The 24311-nt window shown below is 42.0% G+C and overlaps 1 protein-coding gene across 1 annotated transcript in view; it reads left to right on the top strand.

The window, feature by feature from the left end:
* The window catches only part of SKI (SKI proto-oncogene), a 116172-nt gene extending 95192 nt beyond the window's left edge, over positions 1 to 20980 (top strand). Inside the window, exons 2-7 of the mRNA XM_010288129.1 lie at positions 10321 to 10446; positions 10952 to 11067; positions 12802 to 13076; positions 14100 to 14401; positions 17005 to 17235; positions 20792 to 20980. Coding sequence (XP_010286431.1) covers positions 10321 to 10446; positions 10952 to 11067; positions 12802 to 13076; positions 14100 to 14401; positions 17005 to 17235; positions 20792 to 20980 — 1239 coding nt within the window. The remainder of the gene's footprint in view (positions 1 to 10320; positions 10447 to 10951; positions 11068 to 12801; positions 13077 to 14099; positions 14402 to 17004; positions 17236 to 20791) is intronic.
* The last annotated feature ends 3331 nt before the right edge of the window (positions 20981 to 24311 follow it).

Genomic DNA, 24311 nt, shown 5'->3' with positions numbered 1-24311 from the left:
AACTGCCAGACCTGCTTTCTGTTTTCCTGGAACACCCATGCATGTGTGTGTGCAGGCGCATACGCCTGCTTCATTTGTTTTCCTCAGTCAGTCGCACTCTCCTTCCTCTCATATTGACAGGGCATCAGAGAGTTCCCAGGCAACCGTTGCCAATAAAAATGACCAGAGGAAAAGGGGCCGTTCTTTCTTCTTAGCCCCTCTGACCTGGTTTATACTAGTCTCGATCACTGGCTCTACTCAACCACTGGGAAGTGAGAGTTGAACTTTTTTGTTTTGTTTTGTTTTAAACCACAGGGCAGGGAATTCTTTTCAAGCTGTAACTTCTAGTTTCCACTGGAAGGGCAAAACAGACTCTTAGCCAATGGAAAAGAGGCTTCCAGTTGAATCAGCCAAGAACCAAAACGCAAGTACATCCTGTAACAAATAATCAGCCGTCTTTTCAGATGTTTCTTTACAAGAAAAATAAAAAAAGAAAAAATCAGGGTGGTACTTTATCTGAGGGATTCAACACTGACATTGAGATAGCTGACAGCCACATTCATACATGGCTTTTACTTTGTTTCTGGCAGTGGGTGTCATACTATGATGGTTTTTGCTTCTTGTACTTGCCCATAGCAGAGGGATTTCAGAATCGGAGAAGCAGAATCACTTCGAGTGCGAAATACTGATTTTGTTGAGCAGCTACTAAAGGTTGGTAGAATGTTGAGACTGGAAGAATGACTATTACAAAGTCAATGTTTGTAGAAGATTTGGAGAGTTTTAAGGACTTACAGGATGAGATCTATATGAAAGAGTAATTTTATATGATAGATCTATGAGCAGAACAATGAAATAAAAGAGTAATTGTTGAGATCAGGGATTAAACAGCTAGTTGAACTGGCTGAACATTTTTTCTCGATGCAAGTTGCCAGGTAGCAGTTGCTGCATCTTTATCTAACCAAGCTTCACTAATACTGAACTCAGGAAAAAGTTAGCAAGTTTCAGTAAAGTCTCCAGTGTCCCAGAAGAATCCTGGAAGGCTTACCAATCTTTGTAAAACAGAAAAGTGGTGAGATTATTTGCATTTCCTCCCTCCATTTGGAAATCAAGTTTCTGGATCTGGGGTTTACCTGGGAGGTTGTTGCTGGTTTTGCTATACCACAACTTACTAGAAATGCCTTACTGTTTGCCCTTTAGGGTAAGTGCAATCATCAGAAGTCATCTGGCCTAATTTTTGTACTGAAAGAATAAAAGGAAAGAAATGTTGAGACAGGAGAGAAAACGTTTTTTCTTTTATGCCTTTCAAAGCCAAGAAGCTTTAAAAATTGGAGACAACTTGCGCCAGGGGCTATGTAGAGTGTTCCAGAAAATAATTTCAATTCGCCTTTACAAAATGAATTCAACAAAAGGTACTCTGTAGGAATTTGCTTTAAACTGAGATCGTGTCTGAATAAAATAGTCCAGTCTCTTTTCACTTCTGGTATAAATTTTGGATTTGAAATTAAAGATTTTTTTGCACAGGTGTGTGAAAAACTTCTTGCAGTTTTTCAAGATGAGCTTCCTATACTACCGTATGACTAAGATATTGCCTCTTTACATAGCATTCTTTTAGACTAGCTGGGAAGTTGCATTTACATTGCTGTCAGTGAAGCCTTTACACAACCAGAAGATCCCCTCTCGGGAAGAGACGAAGTGAGTCCTTGTAGGCTCATCAATAGGAAGGGAGAGCAGGTTAGTTCCAGCGAGGTTTTTTTTCACAGCTCCTTTTTATGCCTGTGTATAACAGGCGCTCTCCAAAGCGCTCGCGACTGTGGTTTGTGAAGATTCCCCACAGGTCAGACTTGGGGGACACACTGGCAGCCAGCATGTGTGCTGTGAAAGCAAGAATAGAAAGCAAATACTTCCCGTAATCACACATCCCAAAATGACAGGGTAAAATGAGTGCTTATGCTTCCACCAGAGCAGTGAAAAATGGGAAGATGGAAAGTCTGGACTCCTGCCCAATGAAATCAAAATTGTAAAAAAGAGAAAGAAAACAAACGCTACATACACTCCCTAGAACAGACTCTGCAATGTGGTAGGTTTTTTCTCTTTTAAATATATACAGTAGACAAGCAGTAAATCTTCTTACAGCTCCATAGAACAGCATTATTTTTAGCTCTTTTTATTATCAAGACAATCCTTCATAGCTTTCAATCTGTAGCTGAATATATTTATTTTTTTAATCCACGTGAAAGTGCAGTCCTTATAAAGACCTCTAATACCTTATTAATCATTTCTGGACCACGTCACAAAGAGGCTTTAGGAAGCAAGTGTTCTATCCATCAGTTGACGTGCTTGTGAAGGCTTAAAGGATGCAGATAAAGGGCCCTTTTCCCCACATTGAAGAGACCTCTCATTTTGCATTTTTTAATTTGATTTTAACTAGAAATCTGAAGTCTTAAGACAAACAGAGAAGCACAGAGCGCACTCCATTCTCATGTGGCTCATCCTGTTCTTAGATAGACTCAGGCCTGCAGTTCATAAAAGCACCACGTGGAGAATTTTCAGTTCAGTTTCCAAGTTCAGGAATTGTGGTCTCGGTAACCTCCAGACGTAGCTTTGAATACTCGTCACTGGTAAAGGTACATTTCATCTGAAAAGCCATTTTACAAGGCTGTGCAACATAATACCGTCATTGTGCCAGCAGGAGCCTGAACCAGCCTCAGGGCTCTGAAGAAAGAAATTACATGGGTACTGCTGAAAGAAGAGTTTCCACACAGTGCCATAACTTCATTGTGCTTAAAATAAGACTTTGCATCCTTTTCTTCCAAGTAAAAGTAGAAGATAAAGCTCATAGCACCCTTTAAAAATGAGTAAGTAGTATTACCCATTTTGTATCTACAGGTCAGCTGACTTTAAGTAACTGGTCCATGGTAATACAAGTGAAGAAGTAAAGTCATTTAGAATAGAACCTAAAAGTTCAGTCTTTCAGTTCCCACTTGTCTTACTCAATGCACTCTTCATGGAGTAGGAACAGAACTCTCATACTCTGATTTCTCAGCAACGGTCTATGCAAATATTTTCTGGAGACTTTCCTAGGGCTCTTCAGGCACTAGTAGTAGCATGAAATACAGAGACTGGGGTAGTTGCTTAGATTTGCTTTTCATCATTGAGTAAGAAAAGCCATTAATTCCTGTAGAAAGATGCTTTCAGACTTTCTCATACTTGGTTTATTTTATTAAATAGTTGTGCAGATAATGAGAGTAATAAACTCTGCAATTTTTTATTCCCTTGCTGCGCTTCGACTCCCAACATTTCACTTTTTGTAGTGCTTTTCCTGCAAGGAAACATTAATAAAGTATTAAAAGCTTTGTCCCAGTAATGACTAACAGCTAAGTTGCCAAGTCAAATGAGAAGCACTAGCAACATTCTCATACGCTTCACTTGCAGATGCCTTAACTGAATGCAGTGCAGTTGCCTGGAAAGGTAGTTTCAATCCATCTTTTTTATTGTGTATAGGGTTTCTTTGGCTATTGGAGAAGTTTATTCTTAAGAGCAAGCTAGTGTTGGTGAAATAAGCTTGGAAAAACCTGGAGAATAAACAGAGCATCTCAGTAGCATGACTCCTCTTGGCTTTTAATGTGCTTTTGCTCTGGTACAGCTTCTGAGCTTTTGAAAATGCCGTCCGCTCTGCCTAAATTCTGACATAAAGGAACACCTCAGAAGGGTGAGAAGGATTGTTGACTAAACTCCCACTTGGTCCTTGACTTCCCCGAGTATGTTAAAATGATGCTGAGTTTTCCCAATAAGATGCATAGCTGTTCCTTGTAACCCAGCAAGGACCTAACAGATGGATCTGTATAAAGTAGCTAAGAAAAACAAGCCTCTTGCCGGCTGGCATGAACTTGCTGAAGATGGCTCTTCACTGCTCTGGAAAACATTTGGTATCCATAAATTGAAATAGTCTGGAAAACATTTGGTATCCATAAATTGAAATAGGTGAAAATCTTCAGGCACTTTTTAACATTTTTACTGCTATATCTGTAGTGTCATAGGGTTTTATTCTTGACACATCTTTTGAAACAGAACAGAATTTGTGTTAGTTTCCTAGAGGAGAGTAGTAGAAATTACTTGCTTAGGATCTCCTAAATCAATCTGTAGCAAAACCTGGAGTCACGAGCCTTTTCTGTTTGTGCGTTCCACCCCTGTGTCCTCTACAATATCATCTTTCCTATCCAGTTTACCTAGGGAGGGAAGTTTTATTGAGAATGGGTGTTAGGCTGGTCTCTCAGAATTTCCGTGGCCTGTGGTACAGATGTGTTCATTGCCAACAGCGTCTTGCACCTTTGCCGCTCCTGTAGGACAGTTGCTGGTTTAGGTGTTTGCCTAAATTCCAGATTCCCTTGGAGTAAATGAGTAAATGTGAGCCGAAATGGTCAGATGGTAGTTTTTAACAGGAAAAATACATTAAATAACAACCAGATAATTTTTAATCAAAGGCCCACTAAGTTACTGGGACGCCCCTGCTCACCCAGTGGACCCTCAAGTACAGACCAGTTGAGCCTGTGGTGCTGTACGACTGCAGCACAGACTGGATTGCAGCTTTAGCACTGAACGCCAACACCGGCGTTTGATGCTAGCGGTAAAATGTGCTTGCTATCAGCTTTTTGCTCTTCCAGGGTATTTTTATCTTCTGATGTCTGACACGTTTTGAACCCAAGTAGTCTCTCTCTGGGGTTTCTCCATGCTTGTATCAGACCGGTGTCTGGTCTTGTGGTTTGTGCCCCTAATGAGAAAGCTGCTTAATTTTCACACCCAGACAGAGTATCAGATGAGACAGGAAGCCTCACCCTTTCTCATGCTATAACCGAACTCCACTCTTTGCATGAACTAGCATCAGAAGCAATAGCTTGAACAAAATGATAGTATGCTATCTATAGATTTACAGCCCATTCTTTTTTTATTTTGGCTACTGCGGTTATACATGCTTTTCTAGCTGCAGAGTTTTCAGTGGAGATGTTTCTGATTTACACCCGAGCTAGGAATACGAAATTGAATTCTTCGGCCTCCCAGTAGTTTCCCAATTAATTTTTTTAAGAGACTAAAATACAAATTTCTGTGTGTTGGGGTAGCTTGATAGCTTTTGGGGACATTAAATCTTTAATTTCTAAAAATGCCACATAGGATGCCTTGGTTTCTGCTGGTATGGTAGCCACATTTCCGATCCATCTTTAAAAGGAGGGGACTGGGCCACGGCACAGATTCGCCAGCCTCATGGAAGTATCTGCACAGAGCATGCTCTGTCCCTTTGACGTCTAGCTTCTACGCAGAGATGCATCCGCACCCCGTGCAGCGTGGGTCACTGCCCCTGCTCCCAGCCGGTCAGATGTTCTAGGCTGCAGCAGTAGCTGCTGCAGCACCAGGCTGGCACTTCATCGCTGAATTTGAAGAGCAGAGAAGCCTGGAGTTTTTATTCTTTCACTCATGTCCTTCACCACACAGAGTGGCAATGCGTTCATACCTAGCCTGGGAAAGGTTACAAACACAGATAAGCATATAGTGCCGTTACCCCATTTTAACAGAGATCTGTGTTTTCAATTAGGTTTTGGAATTTGATGCCAAACGTAGACCCAGTTATGGGGAGATTTTATCAGCAGAGAATAGATCAGAATTTGGAGCATGGGCTGCTTTCCTGAAGCTACATTTCTAAGCTAAAAGCTCCACAGGCAAGGAGGCCTCCTAAATATTTTCAACTCCTTTCACCTGATACTTTCCGTTCTTAACAAGGCAAAAGAAGCCCATTTTTCGCTACCGCATGCATCACTACACATTAGCTGAGCAACACAGCAAAACCTGGGTTGACATAGAGCATACTGAAGTTTGAAGGGTTTTAACAGGGTCCTTGGTGTTTTGTGAACATGGGGTTGCACTTGGGTTTTAGCCTGTTCAATAGTGCTGGTTGGTTTTTTACACAAGATGGAAGAGTATGAATTTGGCAATACACGCCTTTAGGTAGGCTTAGGTTGTCAAATGTGTAGGGCTAGTTGCAGTTCCATTGACTGGCCCATTTTGCAGGATTTGGTGCTGTCCTTCCAAAAGGGAGTGCTCTCCTGCTTGTAGTGGTCTTAGCTTATCCCCTAGTGGATAGCTGCTGACATCACAGAGTGTCGTAAAGAGAGCAGGCAGCGCTTGGTGCAACAGAGCAAAGAATGAGGAGAGAGCAAGAGTCATCTACTCAGCCCGGTTACACAGTGTTGCAAATAAGGTAGAGAAGAAACAGGGAATTGCTTCACGAAATGTATTTTGGTAGGTCCTCAGGCACAAAGAATATCCATGAGCACTCCCAAATGTTAAAATTTAAGAATTGTTTTCTGGGCTCATTTTCCATTCTACGTTGTAACAAGAAGCAACCTTCAGGTATCGTGCTGACTTGGTACTGCTTGGTCTGCTGGTTCTGTTCATGGTACTGAGCACTGGGGAAGGCTTCTCTTTTTGAGAAATAGAGGGTCACAAATTCTTTCTACTGGTCTTATGGTTTGTTACTGTAATACTTAGCTGAAGTAGAAAATTTGATCTGACATGTCAAATGTGGCCCTGGTTGGCTAGAGGCCAAATTGGGCTGCTTAATTTCAGTTTGCCCTAAAATGGCTGACATTAAAGTTCACATGCCCAAATTTCCCTTTGGAGTGTATTTTTACAGTCTTTTTTAGTAACTTTATAAATCTGTCTGTATCAGTTTTTCCTCAAAAATCAATTGCTTAAGAAGATAACAGTTCAAAAGCTTAAGTAAATGTTTCACAAAGCATTTCTGGGCCCACTTTGTTTCTTACATCTGTGGATTGGAGAAGATGTACGTTAACAAGTCGCTTTGCCCAGTGCAAAGCCCATTTGACAACAAATTATTAAATTGCCTGCAGTGGAAGAAAAACTGAATAGGAAATAAGGAAATACTTATTTCAATCTTCCAGGGTTTGGGTTCAAGTTTTTCCTAAGTCATTTATGAAGATGGCAAAAAAGTTACATCAGATTTTCAGTATTTCTTTTGCAACTTTGTATGTTTCATTATTTGGCAAAGAGAGAAAATGAAATAAAATCATCCATGTTTGAGCCAATACCAAGGTTTGCTGGCTGCTGTGGCTGGGTTGGAAGTGTCAGAGTGGGGTATATTGTTGCCTGGAATCTGTCCTAGAGTGGGATGTAATCGGTGAGTCATAGGAAGAGGAGATTTGCTGTTCAGTATCTAGTCATATAGTCTTACCTAGTCTTACATCTAGTCCTATAGTTGTGAGCTAATTTGCTTCTGCCTCTTTCAGTGTCAAAAGGCTGCACAAAGCAAGAGAAGTGCGGTACAGTACTGACCTGCTGTGGATATTTATAGGTGGAATTTTCGATGAGTCCATGACACAGCCACAGCATTTCTGCGGAGGGGGACAAAAGAGTTTCCCGTGGGATGTCCGAGCAGGCAGAAATACACACGAGCAAAAATTTAATCAAATGACTGCAGGCTGTAGTCGGAAGCCTTCTGTTTCATGAGTTTCGGAGATGAACCTCCATTTGTTAATTAATAACAACATGTAGCGCCTCAATATTTCACGGACCAGGTGGGAAGCTATCAGAATCACTGCCTTTATACATCGTTAAAATGGAACCTAAATACATGGCGGGTTTTTTCAAGCGTGTACTGAGAGGAAATTCCTACCTCAACCAGCAGGTGATCTGTGTAAACAAAATGGGATGGTGGATAGAAAGTAAGAGGTGGAGGCCATCCCAGCAGTTCAGAAATTGTGTTGGCAGCAGTGCTTTTCTGAGTCCGGCTGAAGCGCTTTACCACTTTAGCCAGCGCTCGTTCGTTAGGAGGAGTGTCCTGTGGTGGGAGATGACTTGAAGTTAGAAAAACCTACACACCCCGTTTAGCACCTGGTTTTCTCTCCCTCTTTTTCCACCCCATTTTCGTCTCTTTGTGGGGACGGCAAACCTATTTTTCCCCCATGCACACGCCATGTTTACTGCTGTTTTATCGAGCAGCAGCTCATGTTTTCAGATCAATACTGGCTCCTGGCAACAAAAGGTTAAGCATCATTTCCCAGGACTACTGAAATGTTTTGTGCCCAGAGCCTTCCTGATCGTTGGTGTCGGCCTTGATTTAAAGGGCAAAGGGGGACAGTGGAGAAAGCTGGAGACGAGATTTCTTTAAATTCTTTTCTTCTGTTCCAATATCTCCCCTCCAACCTTTCTCAAACCTGACACTTGCCCTCCTTTTCCCAAAGCTGCCCGTTCTAACGCATGCCCCGTGGTACTGATCCCGCTCCGGCTGTGTGAAGGCGGTGGCACGGGGTACCGGGCCCAGGGTGGCCATCTCCACGCCTGCCTGAACAGAATGTTCTGCAGACAGCAGAGCACGGATGGTCGGGGGGAGGAACGGGTTTCCATGCTGAGTGTTGCCACCTGTTGCCTTTTTCATTCCAAGCCCCCCTTCCTCCCCACCCTCCGCCCCAAGTTCCCCTCCCCACACAGCTCACCATCCCCAGTGGATAGGGCTGGGATCAGTAGTCACTTGCCAAATACCTTTCTAATGCTGTCACTAATTCTGCACAGACAGCATCTCTGAAAGCAAAAACAAATCTTTTCCAATGCATTGTCCTGCGTTTTCTACAAAAAGCATTTAGAAATGCCTTTTCTTAGTTCAGTCAGATGGGAGGGACCATGCCGTAGCCACTACAAGAATCGCCGCTAGGGAAGCCTGAAGCTGTGCCGCAAGCATCCTCTGCAAATCATTGAAGCTGGCATTTGGCACTGGCTCGGGCTAATTTTGGACTTGGGGTTACACATATACACACCCATGTCATTCGTCTTATCTCCTACATATGGAAAGCTGCCCCAAGCTCCAGAGTGCCAGGGAATGTTTTACTAAAACCTCCAGCCTCGGTTTGATGATGTTACTGTGCACACTGGGCTGTAGAAGTGGAAGAGTGGTGTGTGCTGCCAGATGAACTGGCATTAGCAAGTCATCGGCTTGAGCCGTAGTTCCACACTGCTGCCCTGCTTCCATGACAGCGGTAGACTGTTCATGGACATGAGGTCATAATTTCCTTCTAACTACGGTGTGCAAAAAAGATGGCATCACTCTAGTTACAGAGCTGTTGGGTTTGCCTGGGAGTCTGGAGAAGTGCATTTTAACAATACCGCTTTCAGTTCCTCCTGTACTCTCCAGGTAAAGTCAGTTAGATCGCAATTTTCAGGAGCAAAGAATCATTTGGAGAAGCAGTCTCTGAGTTCCCAATTTAAGATACCTCGAAGGGGACTGATTTTCAGAACACAAGACATGGGCAAATAAGACCCTTTCTTTCCTTGGCAAATAGACCTGGCTTTGAAGCATTTCCGGCTCTCCAAGGGTTGCCGTGCCTATGTTTTACAGACACACCTGTATAAATACTAGTTTGCCCACAAAAATCACAGTAAGGTATAAGGATGCAAAAAATTAATGCAAATACGAGAGATGCCTGGTTCTGCCACCTTCCTTAGAACTGGGTTGAATGGGAGTATGGAAAGGTAGAGTTCAGAATTGCGAAAAGAAAGAAAAGAAAGGAAAAGGAAGAGAAACTGAGGTGGTATGTTTCTCTTACTAGTTCTAGTTGTGATGCAGCGTAAGGTCCAGAACCTTCTCCCTCCCTGCTGATAGACGTGTTTGTGCTGGCAAGGCTTCAAGCTGGTATCCCCACTGCACCGGTTAAACCAGTAGTTACCAATTTTTTTGCAAGCCACGATGGGACTATAGGAATTTTATTCCTTCACAGTGTTGAAGGAAAGGAGTTTTGCTTGCCAAAGGGCTTTCTTATGCTTGAGGATGATTTATGGGCCAAGCTGAGCCACTTGTGGAAAAGGCAAAGCAGCTCTTGGCAGCACCCCCAGAATCTACTGCAGCTGTGGGGTAGTGAAGTCATCGGCATAACAACCACTGCAAACAGAATAACAAAGTCTGTTCTGTTCTCGTTTAAAATAATCTTTCCAGCTCAGCAACCACATTAAACCTTACCTTTCTGCATACAAAAATAATAAAAGGCAGATAGTTCTTTGCAACATGGTGTGAATGTCTCACTTATATTACTGCCTACCATTCCTGCACCATCTACGCTTTGTCGAAGTATTTTAAATGAAGGAATGAAGCCGCGTTATGTCACAGTTTGTGTCTGTCCCTCGTTTTCACTCCTTTGTTTTTCCTTAGCTTTATAAAGGCGGGAAAAAACCCCAGTGTTTCTTTCTTTTAAATGCAAAATTTGCTTTTGCCTTGTAACTTGTTTCTAAGCTGATAGCAAAATGAGTAATTCTGTCTTTGATTTTTCCTGCCTGTCTTTGTTTCAGGTCCCTTCAGATCCTCCTGCTTCCAAAAAGCCCAAAATAGATGACTCTGCTTCCCAATCTCCAGCTTCTACTGAGAAGGAAAAACAGTCCAGTTGGTTACGGTCCTTATCCAGTTCATCTAATAAGGTGATTGCTGAATATTTTGTAATCAAAAGAGAGATCTAATTAGCATGTAGCATCCCTCTACTGAAGCCAGAAGAGAAAATGAGAGAAAGAACTTGCCCAGGTTTTCTAAATTAATAACATTTCAACCTTTTTCTTAGTAAATATTGAGCTGTCTAGTCCTCCTGTTCCCTTGCCATCTTCCAGTGTTCGCTGACCTTGATTGTGACAATGCAGTAAGCAATTCCTTCATGCCTTTGAGGTACAGGAATCCTGAAAGACTCAGGAGTCTTTTGTGGTCTCTGCAAACTACATATAACTTATTGGCAAAGAAAAAACACGTGAGGTTTTACATTAGTACAGTTCATCTCTTCCAGTGGAATCTAGTAAGTAAGTAGGTCCTAGCCAGTGGGGGAATGGTTTTAGAGATAACAGAATGTGTACTGAAAAGCATTGCTAGCACTCCCTTGTGATTTATAGTTTAAAAGGTTGTTTGTGTTTACTTATTGTTCTTTCCCCTCCTTCCCAGAGTATTGGCTGTGTCCATCCCCGTCAGCGTCTCTCAGCTTTCCGGCCCTGGTCCCCTGCTGTATCAGCAAATGAGAAAGAGCTCTCAACCCACCTTCCCGCATTGATCCGAGACAGGTAAGGAGGCATGGGCTGAAGGGAGAATGGGGATAGCAGCTGTGGAGACTTACTTGACAGCAAGTTGCTTTATGTTCGTCCCCTTGCAGTGTTAACTGGTGGCTTTGTAATTCATTCAGTCAGCCCACTAGTATCAGATTGAAAAGCATTTGCAGGTGCAGTGTTCTAATTTGCAGAAAGGAAACAAAGAAAAGTACCAACATTTTGTGCACTCGTTAAGTAGATTTTCTTAGGTGAAACATGCCATGGAAGTCTGAAGTGATGATGGCTGCTTCTATGAAGTGATGGTCATTTTGGGGTACAGCCATCAGAAGTTCTCGGGCTTTGCTGTTTAAAGGAAGATTGAGTTACTCTCTTAGGGCAGGTGGTCAGGGACCAGCCAGCTATTTCCAGGCAGCTGCCAGTCGGTAACTGCAGCAGCTCTGTCACACTGGCAGGTCAGCGTGTTGCCCACACAGCTGCTTGCTACCTCCTGTATTGACAATGCCATGGGAAGACGACGGACTGAATGGACAGCCCAGGCTACCCCATTCCTCTGGATGGCCAGTGGACCTGGCGGGTCATGGCAGAGCACCCTGGACACGAGAGTCTGCAGAGGACTCCTCAGCTTGTAAGACCATCAGAAAGCCGATGCTATAGGCCAGATGCTGCCCTTGGATAGCAACGTAATTAAACTGGTACAAGAATGAGTCACCACCAGATGGGACTGCTGGTGTCACAGAATGGGAAGTGTCAGGGCAGTTATACGTTCGTTCGCCAGACGTGAACCATTCGGTCTGAAAAATCTTTGTGCCAGAGTTCTGCCTAAGGGTAGTGGTTTCTTTGGAAAGTTTGACTGAAGTGGCCAGGTGTTTTTGGGGAGCGTTACGGAGAATGCATTTTGCTGCCCTTAGGAACAAGTTACAAGTTTCTTAGAAGCTGTGGGGCTTGATTAAAAAAAAAAAAAAAAAAAAGGAAAAGAAAGCCTACCAGCATATGCTTGCTTTTAAACAGACTTAACAGACTTTTCAGTTAGGTAGAGAGAGAAGTGTAAGAGTATGCCCTTGGTATCCCTGTGAGAAATTTGGCCAATTTCAGTCTTGGAACAAAACCCACCTTCAACACGTTCAGGAGAAATTTTAATATATAACTGAAGATACATCATGCAGTAGACGCTGAACTGAAGTTGCAAAGACAGTCTTTGCTATGTTTTTTGCAAAAGTCTCTGTATTTGACAGTACTATATTACTGTCCTTTAACAGAAGTTTGTTGGGTTTTTTTAACTGGTTTTACATACATGCACTCAGATGCACGCTGTGTCAAAAAATCAAATGCTTTTTGCACTCCCTTGGCCTTTCTTAAGGAAGTGCCGTTTACAAAACATTTGGATAGACAGAAGTAAAACTGTGCAGTTAGGTAAAAAAATAATGCATGAAAGATCATGACGGAACATTGTTATAATCTTCAGGCTCTGGGAGATCTCATCTCTTTGGTGCTCTTAGAATATGTGGCACTTCAAATATGATCCCTTGTGAACTGGATGGAGATCAGCTGTTTAAATCATCTCCGTGTTTAAATGAGTGCAAAACGCTGCACAAATAGATAGGCAGATTCTTAGCTGGTGTGCATCAGTGGGACTTCACTGTCATTCCAGTAAGTGTCTTGTGGTTTCAGTGTAACACACGGATTGGGAAGCATTTTAAAGCCAAGAGTATGACTGTTTTCTCCTTCCTTTTGCCTCCCCCTCTAAAACAGTTTTTACTCCTACAAAAGCTTTGAGAATGCTGTGGCCCCCAATGTGGCACTTGCCCCTCCAGCCCAACAGAAAATTGTCAGCAACCCTCCCTGTGCCACAGTAGTATCACGGAGCAGTGAGCCAGTGAGCAGCACTGTCCAGCCACGGAAAAGAAAACTTGCTGCAGAGAACACAGCTATCCCAGAAGCAGCAGCCACTGTTGCGGCCACTGTTACTGCCACTGAAGAGGATAAGGAATCAGAAGCAGAAATTGAAGTGGAGACCAGGGAAGAATGTAGGTGACAGTTATATATGCCTTTATTTTGTTTCACTTGTGCTGGATTTTTTTAATTTTGTTTTTTTCAGTTGTGCTGGATTTTCCTCAGTAAGCCACAGGAGTTAGCTGTTCAACTTCTGTTGTGATTGAATAGAATTCTGGAAGCCTAATACCTCAACAGGATGTAAAAATATAGCCTTAAGTAACAATGAAAACCAAGAATGGAACATAAGCTGGGGAGGACGGGGGGTTTCTGGGAGAGGAACATGCGTTGACAAAAAGAAGCACCTGAACCACAGGTGTCCACCGACCAAGAGTCTTTTATTAAAACAGGTTAAGCGTTGTGCAGAGGATGAAACGTACATGGTGTTCACGTAAAAACTGATGGTTTCCTGTCTGATGGAGAGCCTTCTATAAAAGCCTTTGTGGGATACACACAAATAGCCTGTGATAATTCCAGAGCGCACACAGGTGCAAGTGTGGAATTTTGTGTCAGGCAAAGAACATGGTCACATGGTTTCAGTACTGCATCCATGGAGTTGAATACACAAAGCAGAGATCAAGGGCCAGTACATTCTTAAATAGTGTTCCCATACTGGGCCTCTCAGCAAAAGGTGAAGACCGACACTGGTATCACCTCATTAATGTCACTTAGATAATTCTGCTGCTGCCCTCAGTATGTTCAGTCTTTATTCAGTGCATCCCGTTTACGCAAAAAGAAGAAATTCTACCTGCTGAAACCAGCAGGATCATGTAGGTTTCTCTGAAGAACTCAGTTTCTTCACACCCATGGAGGAAAGACTGTTTGTGACATAAATTCCAAAGTCATGAGTCAAGCAAATTGTAAGTTGGTCCTTTAATCAAGTCAGGTTTGCATTTTCATCACATTTGAAGTGTCAAAGTGTAAAATTAGTATTTTCTTTCTTCCATTTTTTCATAGAACATCGAGTATCTCCTCTCTACAAGACAGCCTCAGCATATTTTGAGTTATATTTGGTTTAGATTTTTTTTAAATTAATTTTTGGTATTTCTGTTTTTCAGTCACCTCCTCCTTATCCTCGCTCTCCTCCCCATCCTTTACTTCATCCAGCTCTGCAAAGGACATGAGCTCACCTGGGATGCAAGCCCCAGTCACAGTCAACAGTTCATATGAGGTTGCAACACATTCTGACTCTCACAGCAGCGGGTTGGAAGCTGAGCTGGAGCACCTAAGGCAGGCCCTGGACAGTGGCCTAGATACAAAAGAAGCCAAAGAAAAATTCCTCCATGAAGTTGTTAAAATGAGAGTGAAGCAGGAAGAGAAGCTAAATGCTGCCTTGCAAGCCAAACGCAGTCTACATCAGGTAATGTTGAAAAATAGCTTCCTCTTAGTGCTGTCTGCAGATACTCTTCCAGGTAGAAACCGTCAGGTAGCCTCATCTGAAAAAGAATTCCCTCATTTTTCCCGAGTCGCACCAGCCTTTACTGGCGGACTGTTTGTAAATTCGGCTGGGAAACCAACACAGACAGAAACCATTCCTACATTTTTAAGCTTGCCACCTGTTTTTGCCTTAGGGTGTAAATCCATGGTTACCAAAATCAATGTCTTTTCATTACTGAAAAAATCTTCTAGCCCAGCATAGTTTATTTTGTCTTTCTTTCACTGAACTAGAAACATTTCTGTCCTTACAGAGGCTTTCTCTGTAGTTTTAGAAGATTTGTAAAAATCCTGCCATTGCCCAGCTGAGGGAGGGTATTCCTGGGCCACAGAGACACTGGCTGAAGCTGATGGAGAGCTGAACCACAAGTCTTTGTTAAGCTTTTATCCTTCACTGACTTTCTTGCATCATTCAGTGAAGCAGCTCCTTATTTCTGGAAGTCCTTGATACATCGAAAGAGTGGTCAGCCGAAAAAAGCTGCAGAGAGGTACTGGCTGTTAGCCAGTCACGGGGGCTGAACAGAATGGCGGTGAACTTTTTTTAGTTTGAGCCGGGGCGATAGTAGTACACAGAAATGGAAGACAGAGCCAACATAGGAGATTTGCGTGTCCTCTTTGAACATTGTATGTGGAGCAGTAACCAAGCTAGAAATGTAATCCATTAGATGCCTCTGGGGTCCCAACGGTAAAATAAGGGCCTTGTTTCATCTAGCACGGGAGATAGAAAACCACTACTTGTACTGTTGGTCAAAAGCAAGTGTACAGTCTTGTTAGCAGGCACAATGCATTTTGTTTCTTTAGGGAATGAAACAAAGGATAGATGTGATTTGTGTGTAATACGACTGCTGTGTTTAAAAAAAAAAAACCCACCCCAAAACCCCAATCCTCAAAACCTCAGTGTAGCAGATCTGAGTGCTCTATGAGCAGGCAGGAGGAGGTGAGCGAGAGACTGTATTAAGTGTGTAGATATGATCACAGTTAGAATTTTAACAAAAATTTGCCAACTCCAGTTTCTGCAAGAGGTACGGTAGAGCAAGCCAGTTTCTGTGCTGCATACCTCTCATGTGAAGACGGCTTGCAGATCCAGGACCCAGAGAAGGGAGGCCGAGAGCTGTCTTTTCAATGGAACTGCTTGTTTGTTGTAACTGAGCAAATGACTTCATTCCCTTGTGTTTCAGTAAATAGATGTTTTATGTATTTAAAAGTACATGTTTACAAGTAATATATATTTAAAGCTAATTTTTAAATACTTAAACTGAGTACACAGCGTGTACTTATAGCAGGAATTACATGAAGCAGAATTGAGTGTTGATGCATTAAATCAAGCAACATGTGAGAGGGAATATGGTATCTGGCCATCATTCTCCATTTGGGCAGCTGTGGGTTTCCAGTTCCACATACAGAGAAAGTACGTGTGTGCATGCTTCCAAAGGCAAGGCTGAGCTAACAATGGCCTGGCTGGGAAGTGAGATTGTCAAACGAGTGAATTTCCCATGACCCGACTGCAGTGTTACTTAACAGAAACATGTTGCTGTGAGGGTTTGACTCTGTCAGAGAGGAAATGCTGCTTCAGGGGGAAAAAAAAAATTGAACTTTAGTTTCTAATTTAACCATTTAGGAGACAGCCACATTTTTGTGCTTATGATGAACGTGTCTTTCAATAGCAGCTTTTTACCATCTTAGGAGTTTCTTCCTTCGTACCTTTAGGTTCCTTATCATTATCACTTCAGTTAATGGCTCTCTCCTGGATTTGAGACTGCAGGGTAGCAGCTCCTATTAAGAACCTGGACAGTGAGAGTAGCAATTTCCAGAGCAAAGCATGGTTTCAATTTAGTTTAAGGTGTTAGCCTGGAGTTTTCCAGATGTTGTGACAGAGGGGTCCATTGGCTGGTTGCCAAGAGACTTAGGGCTACACACCAGTTACCTATAGGAAAACAAAATTGCCTAGAGTTAGAAAGAAGATGCACTATTTGTCTTTTCTCATACTTGCCTTTAGCTGGATTTTTCAGGGGCTTGATAAAATGGAACTGCTTACCGATTTCTTCAACAAGTAGTAAACCTTCTTGTTCAGCTTTGCTGTACACAAAGGGCACTCACAAATTGCACCTACCATCATGCTGTGTACCTTCAGTGTCTTCAATTAAAGTGCAGGCATTACAGTTGGTTTGTTTGAAACTTCGAGCTGGTGTAGAGCACATTGCTAGTAGCTCTCTCCAACTGCAGTTCATCTTTATTCAGTCACAGATGGTCACAGCTATTTTGCTTGACAAAGCAAAATGTGGCTGTAGCATATAGCTTTTTATTATCCAAGAATTCCGGGTATCTTGAGTGTAAGAAAGAAGCTCATGTTGATTTAAAGGAGAAGAGCTTGTACAAAGTTCAGAGTGAGACTTAGACATGAGCCTTCTCGGTCATAACCAACAGAAGGTGGGAATTTAGTTTGGATCGCTTCCTTTACAGTTCTGTTTCCTTGCACGAATTTAGCCTCTGCTCCTCAGATCTCATAAGTTAACTGCTTTTGTATTGTAGGAGCTGGAGTTCCTAAGAGTGGCTAAGAAGGAGAAACTGAGAGAAGCAACAGAGGCGAAGCGCAACTTAAGGAAAGAGATTGAACGTCTGAGAGCTGAGAACGAGAAGAAAATGAAGGAAGCCAATGAGTCTCGGATACGACTGAAGAGGGAACTAGAGCAAGCCAGGCAGGTCCGGGTGTGCGACAAGGGCTGTGAAGCAGGCAGGCTCCGGGCCAAGTACTCAGCCCAGGTAAGATCTGAATGCTGAAAGCGGTATTAGCAAGTAAGCTTACTATCTCTGCAGTTTCCAGGGTCTGCCCTCTGATGCCAGTGGCCTTGTTTTGTCTGATTTGGTACAAGTTCAGCTCCTATTTATATAATGTCTGTGCCCCCATCATGTCAGCTTACAACCCTAGTCCTAATGCAAGGGGTTATCAACTTGCCTGCGCTCTGACCACCTAGGTCAGTCCCGCAGTTCTGCCTGGAACTTTGCACATTTGTCAGTTGAGAATCACCATTTACGGAGAAGTAAGACAAGTGCTAGACATAATTTCAGTTCCACCAGTACTCTGTTGGCACTGCCAATGCAGAGGGATCCATTTCAATACTGCAAATATTAGGCAGAGCCACTTTATCTAATAGTATTTTTCCTTGAAGATCAGCCTAGACCTACAGGAACTGAGACAAGAGAAGATACCAAGGCCCATCAATAAGTGAACAGCAGTGCTGGGAAGGAGTGACGTTTACAGTTGTAAAGCACAAAAGGAGCAAAATCTTTGGAAGGTCTAGGAATGCAGGAACATGTTGTTACAAGCAACATGTGTGCTTTAGGATTTCGACCTAAAAATCCCTCCCCGCCCTCTGCACATCAAATTCTCTTGTAATACAAGACTCTGGAGTTTATTTAAACCATCCAAAGCCAAAGCGAACCAAGAGCTCAGGCTGCACATCCTTAAGTCGCCTTGTTGTGTCTTGGTGTTGCAGGGCATGTGGAATGCAAGGCCATCCACTGTTCCAAGCCCCCTGAAATGACCCAGCATAACAGGCTGAGCTGAGAGCAGAATGGCAGCCTCCTGGATTTCCGTGAGAAACAGCCCTGAAGAGGAATCCATTGCATGCCCTGCCTTCCCCTGCCTCCAGTAAAACAATCCCAGTTGCCCAGTAATGCATTTCCTGTAAAAGGGCATGGTCCTGCGCCCGTTGTTAACCCCCTCACGCCCCGCATAGAGAGGGGCTCCCAAACGGCCCCTCTCCTTAAGGCTAACTCCTTTCCTTGCGGTAGCTGCCTCCCCTGTAGTCTTGCTCTGAGCTGTTCCCACCTAAATCTCCCTCTGACAAACTCCTGTCCCCATCCCTGGTGCCCAAGCTAAAAGCCTGGCTGAGAAGTGCATAAATAAAAGGCCAGGGTCAGCAATAGAAGGTCTCTGAAAAATGGGGCACACTTTGCTTAAATTTAAATGCCTACAGCAGAGCTATGTCACTCACATGCAAACACCATACAGGTGTCATATTTGCAAGATTAACTTAACTTGCATGTTGTAACATACCTGAATTAATGTTAAGGGGAACTCCTCTAGACCATGTTTACTATAGCAACTTTTCTGCCATGCATGTTGTTAAACACACATGCTTCATGAACATGTTGTTAGGCCTGTCGCAGGAGCTGCAGATACTTGGTGTGGTTACTTTAAGGGCGGGCAGGGGGGAGAAAAAGCAGCAGCAATCAGAAGTTCTTCTAACCCCAGGCTCTCAAGAACAGGAAGGGGAGGGGTCCACTCGTACCACTATGAGACATGCCTAACCAGGCAACCAGAAGCAGGAAATGATGTGGGCTTCCTCTCTAGCATCACAGGATGTCTCACTGATAAGAGGTGTCCAGACTAAACATAACCAGATTGAGGGCTGCTGCACTGGGCGTTGCCGGCAGTTGACTTCCACTCGAGCAAAAAAACCCAAGGCGACAGCAAGTGCAGATAAAAGTAAACGCCATGCGTACCAAGCAGAGCCTTGCAGATCTGCAGGCGTGTCCTGCCGCGCTTTGGGATATGCGTGAAGGGTTTTGACAATGTCGCTTTTCCTCCTTGGGAGGGGATAAATGAGGTTTCCTAATACGAAAGGCTAAAATCACCTCAAAAAGAATTCAAGTAGCTGAATAGTCTGCAGGTTGGTCTTCATTCTAAAGACACTAATAACACATTTGCAGTATCAACTGCACCATCCTATTGTATGTACTTAGGCTTGTTACAGCTCCAGAAGTGCGGTGCAGCAGCATGAGGACGCTCATTAAGGCCCAACGCAGTAATGTCTCAGTGTGGAATAGCTCCTTTATTTAGCAACTACCGCAGGGATTTCTGCATGGCACTTACTTACTTAAGGTATTTTTCTATTAAGTTTAACTTCAAAGTCTGAATTTTACAAGACATCAATATGATTTAAGTTCTTAAGTAAGTCATATAAGAAATTTTAAAATAAAACTTTGTACATCCCTTTAATTTATTTGGAGTGCACATAGGGAATTTGTCACTTACGTTGCGTTCATCACTTCGTATTTTTGAGGAAACCACAATTCTCTAGACAGGCTTAGTCTGAGAGAAATAGCATCAGGCAAGTATGAGAGGAAATAAGATGACAAATTCAGGAGTGTGAATGTCTTTGTATAAGCTTAAAGTATTAGGTGCTTAATACCTGTTGAATATCGGTGTGGTTGATGCCTTTTGTTTTTCTTACCTTGATAGTGAGGTCCAGCCTTCATTTTAGCCCCAGACATGAGAGTTCTCCTTTCCTTTGTTAAGTGGTAATCTTTGATAACTGCTAGCTACTCTTCTCTCTTTGTGGCCTAAAATCCTGTATTTCAAACCAGTGTGTTTTTTCTAATATTTACACCCTGTAATACTGGGGCTTTTCTCTGCCTTGGGGGAGGCTGACGCCATCTGCGTGTCTTATTGCAAGTTGGAAGACAAGTGTTAGGTCTCGGCAAGTGACCTCTTTTAAGGCTATTTGGAACATGTATTTCTTTAAGTCTATTTCTGTGTGCAGAGTTACTAACACGGACCTGTTCAGTCCCATTCCTGCCCTCCAAAGTTCAGCTTCTTATTTGAGAGTTGAAATTGTGTTAATTTTCACACAAAGGGTTTCTGCTCCTTCAGGGGCCTCCCTGTGTCACAACTTTCTCACATCCATATTCACAATCCCTCTACCATCTACACTGTACCTCCACTTGCCTCCTTACAGTTCCTTACCTTGAATAATAAGGATATAATGGTTCTTATATATGAGACGATGATGCTACAACTGCTTTTCTTGGACATTAACCTATAGCTGAGACATGGGCCTTTTACCTAGGCAACCGAGTATAGTTCTGGTCACTCGTATCAATGTGTGTTGTAAAAGATCTGAAAGTACATTACCCGCACAAACTTGGCTTGTAGCTTCCTTTTGCTGAATTGCTCTCTGCCTAAAGAAATAATAGTAATGGTTTAAGAAGTACAGTGACCGGAGTTCTGCTACACTAAGGCACTCTCAACTATTCTGTTTTTCAGCCTCCTTTCTGGAACTATTTAAAAATGTTACAGCTAAACAGTTCAGGCAGTGCACTTGCATAATTGTACAGTAGGGTATGGAAAAAAGTAGGGAAAAGGGAATTCCTTCCTCACCTCAACTTTGATAATCTTATGTCTGGAAGTACATGGATTTATTGCTCTTCTCACTTTGTGCTAAGGTGCTACTCTGTGTTAAAGTCGACAAAAGCACAACAGAACTGCAATATTAAAATAGTTGATTATGTTTCTTAATATGCTTTTCTCTAGATTGAGGACCTACAGGTTAAGCTTCAGCATGCAGAGGCTGACAGGGAGCAGCTCCGAGCTGACCTGATGCATGAAAGGGAGGCTCGAGAACACTTGGAAAAAGTAGTCAAGGAACTTCAGGAACAACTGTGGCCTAAATCAAGCAGTCAACCCAGCAGTGAAAACACAACGAGCAACATTGAGAACTAAACAAACACCACATCATCTAATACACATATGGAACGACATATATGCACAGTAAGGGAGGATGTGTGGGGTACGTGTGTAAGTGCATGTGTGAGTAGTTGTGTCTCGGCACACAGATCTATGAATATGGATTCTTATTAGTTGGAAGGCAAATGTTACTCTTTATAACAGAAGCACTGAATTACACCTCTTTTTTTTCCAATCCATACAGCACAACATCTTACTGTGCCTATAAAACACAAAGTGTTTATAAACAAAATACTTTTCGGTCCATAGCAAATTTTCTACTGTCAGACTCCAAGCAAGCAGCATCATCCAACTAGAATCAGAGTAAAAGTCAAGCATGGCAGTGTTTTTATGTTGCCCTTCTGCCTGTTGGAACATTTTGGAATTTAAAAACAAACAAACTTTTCTTATAAGCTATTTAAAATAATTCATTACACAGACTTGGTATTAAAAAAATAACAAGATTTTTATAGTGAACCTTTAAAAGTAAAACAAAAAAAAAAACCCCAACCAACCTTCGATGCACAATTTTTAATGACTCGTTAGAGGCTTTGGGATTCTTAATGTAGAAGCCCTCTGGTGATGATGCCATTTCATTAGCAGTTTTCCAGCCATCTAGGAAGCCATCATAGTTTTCATCCCGTCACGTGGTTGTATGAGAATTTCAGAGTGCTTTTCAAAGAAGTTGATTGTTTCTTCAGAAAGAATTATCTTCATTTCCTGTCCTGAACACAAGAAGAAGAGAAGATGCAGGATTGTAAAGGGGTGGGTGGGACTGGGGATGGGAAGAGAAGATGTATGCTTTGGAATGATAAACCCAGCCTTACAGACTTCAGTGTTTGCAAATCATGCCGTCTTTTCTAAAGACATCTTCATTAAGTAAGTGATGTGTTCAAAAGACTCGCTTCATCCAAGAGCACTTCCGCTTTAGGAAAAGAAAGAAGGAAATGGATGCTCTGTTAAGTCGGTCAAGAAATAAAGCAGAAAACATATGCATTTTGAAGTCATTCTGGAATCTTTACTTCAGCCTTCAGTTTTCTGGAAAACTCATCTTTGTTGCACCATCTTACCATAAATTCAGTATTTACCTGCTTTTATTATGAACTTTCAGTCAGGATTTCTGTGCCCAAGGAAAGTGCAACATCGCATTATCGGATACTACAGAAAAGAAAAACGACATTTTTGCTGCTGTGAATAAGCCTATATCTTTTTTTAAAAAAAACTTTTTTGTTTTTAAAAAAAGAACTTACTTTAATTTTGGGATCCAAGCCGCAGCCCCGGAATAAAAATGCAGCAGGCCATCACTTTGTCTTATTGTTGGTGGTAGTGTTGATTTTTTTTTTTTTTTTAACTGCACTTTGTCAGAATCTTACTCTGCATTTTATTCCATATTTCTAAAGTTTACAAGTTGAGCATTCTAGATTCTACCCTGCCTAACAGACATGAAAATCATCAACCTAATTTTCCACCATGTGACGCTTTGCCTCATCATCTACATGTATGCGAAATGAGGATTCAGCAGGTACGGAATGCTACCAAATATGAATTCACCAGACTAGTGCACTACTGGTTGAGTTTTAAACCTGTTGTGCGTGGCTTTGTATCTATCTTTCTATCTTTGGGAAGCAATAGAGATGCTCCCAGAAGTGCTCACAAACAAAGCTGGTGCTTTACTGAAGAAGAGAAAAGTTATTTTCACCCATAGCAAACACTCACCTCTTTCTTACACACTCAAGCTTATGAGCACGAAGTGAAAATTTGACCTGGGGCTGCAGATGTGCCTTCCAGCTCATTTTTCCTCTCAGCATCGTATATAGGTAATGTCAACACTTTTTTACCTTAAAGAATAATTTAAAAAAAAAAAAAACAAAACACACCAACAAACGGAGAAAACCCTGTGCATCATCGTACACAGAAGCTATTCTAAACAAAGAAACCTATTTCCAGTCATCTGTATTTGCTTTTGGATGTTAATGCAAACTATGTAAGCTTAGAAATTATTTCCCAGTAGACAGAAAGCGGCTTCCAATCCTAAAATTATAGTATTTACTTACAGTACATTAGAGAGGTTTGTTTTTTTTTTTAAACAAGAGCTGTTTGCTTGAAACCATTATAATAAACATAATAACTGTGAGCATTAACAAAGAAGTTCATATATGATGTTTTAGGTACAAAAAGAAGAAAGACGAAAGCAGTAGAATTACTGGGACAATGTAAAACTGTTGGGAGCAAGAAACAGTTATACCAAGTAAATTACATGAAACTGTCCGTTTACACAGGGGTTTGCCCTTGTGTGTTTGGGATGCTGGAGACAGTCTAGATGCAGATCTCCTCTTCTAAAGTGCAATGCAAAAGGAATTTTGATTATGCTTAAGCAGGTTTTTTTAATGTGGGGTTTGTTTGGGTTTTTTGCTTCTTTGTATGTTTTTTTTTCTGCAATTATTAAATCATATGCATGGAATTAAAATCTCTGCCATACGTATATTCATTAATGGGCATTATTACTGTCTTATGTAAAGGGTTTATTTTGTTATGCAGTATGCATAAAAATGTTCTCGGCCTTAGGATTTCCAGATCTGTATTATTCACTTATTTCTTCAAGGGAAACTAAATAAGTTTAGTTTTAGTTGATCACTGTGCATTTCAAGAGTCTGATATGCTATGCTTTACTGCCATGTTAAGAAATTACACATAGAACCAATGTATTCCCACCCCCAACCGTCAGCTTCTTTGAAGCCTTAGTTTTTAAATTTTGTTTGTTTGGGTTTTTTCCCCCGATCACTGATCATACCTCTCCCCTTGTGACGCAACAAAAAATGGCAATATGTCCATCTCTCCCTGTTTTTTTTCATAGGAAAAGCGGCCCCCTTACCTGCAGCACATGACATAGTTTCTCTTTCTTGTATGTCGAGGCATACTGATCCACTGGCACAATTTCTTCTGTGCCTATGGTGGCTTTTATCCTCCAAAATTAATGAAATCTGCATTTTTTCCAAAGGAAAAGATAGAACAGTAAACAGTCTTATCAATAATAAATAGTCTTGACAAACCACCCCCATCACCTGTGCTGCACACATAAACGGGGTAAGATTTGCGAGAAAGAAGTCTCCAAAATGAACTTACAACTACTGTTACGAAACCATGGTTTCTTCTTTCGCCGTGCCTTCCAGTAATTCTACAAAGCATAATACGTGACAAGTGAACCTGGCAAGGTGTGAGGTTAAGACGCAGCAGTATTTGATCCTTGGGAGTGAAAACTTCGTAGTAAAAACTTTTCTATAAATGAAGGTTTAAAAATCAGTAAGATTAAATAAGCTGCAAGAAGAAT

This window comes from Phaethon lepturus, unplaced genomic scaffold (assembly GCF_000687285.1).
Source record: "Phaethon lepturus isolate BGI_N335 unplaced genomic scaffold, ASM68728v1 scaffold12225, whole genome shotgun sequence".
NCBI classification, from domain to species: domain Eukaryota; kingdom Metazoa; phylum Chordata; class Aves; order Phaethontiformes; family Phaethontidae; genus Phaethon; species Phaethon lepturus.
Note: the sequence above shows the minus strand (reverse complement) of the source record. Positions and strands in the feature narration are given on the sequence as shown.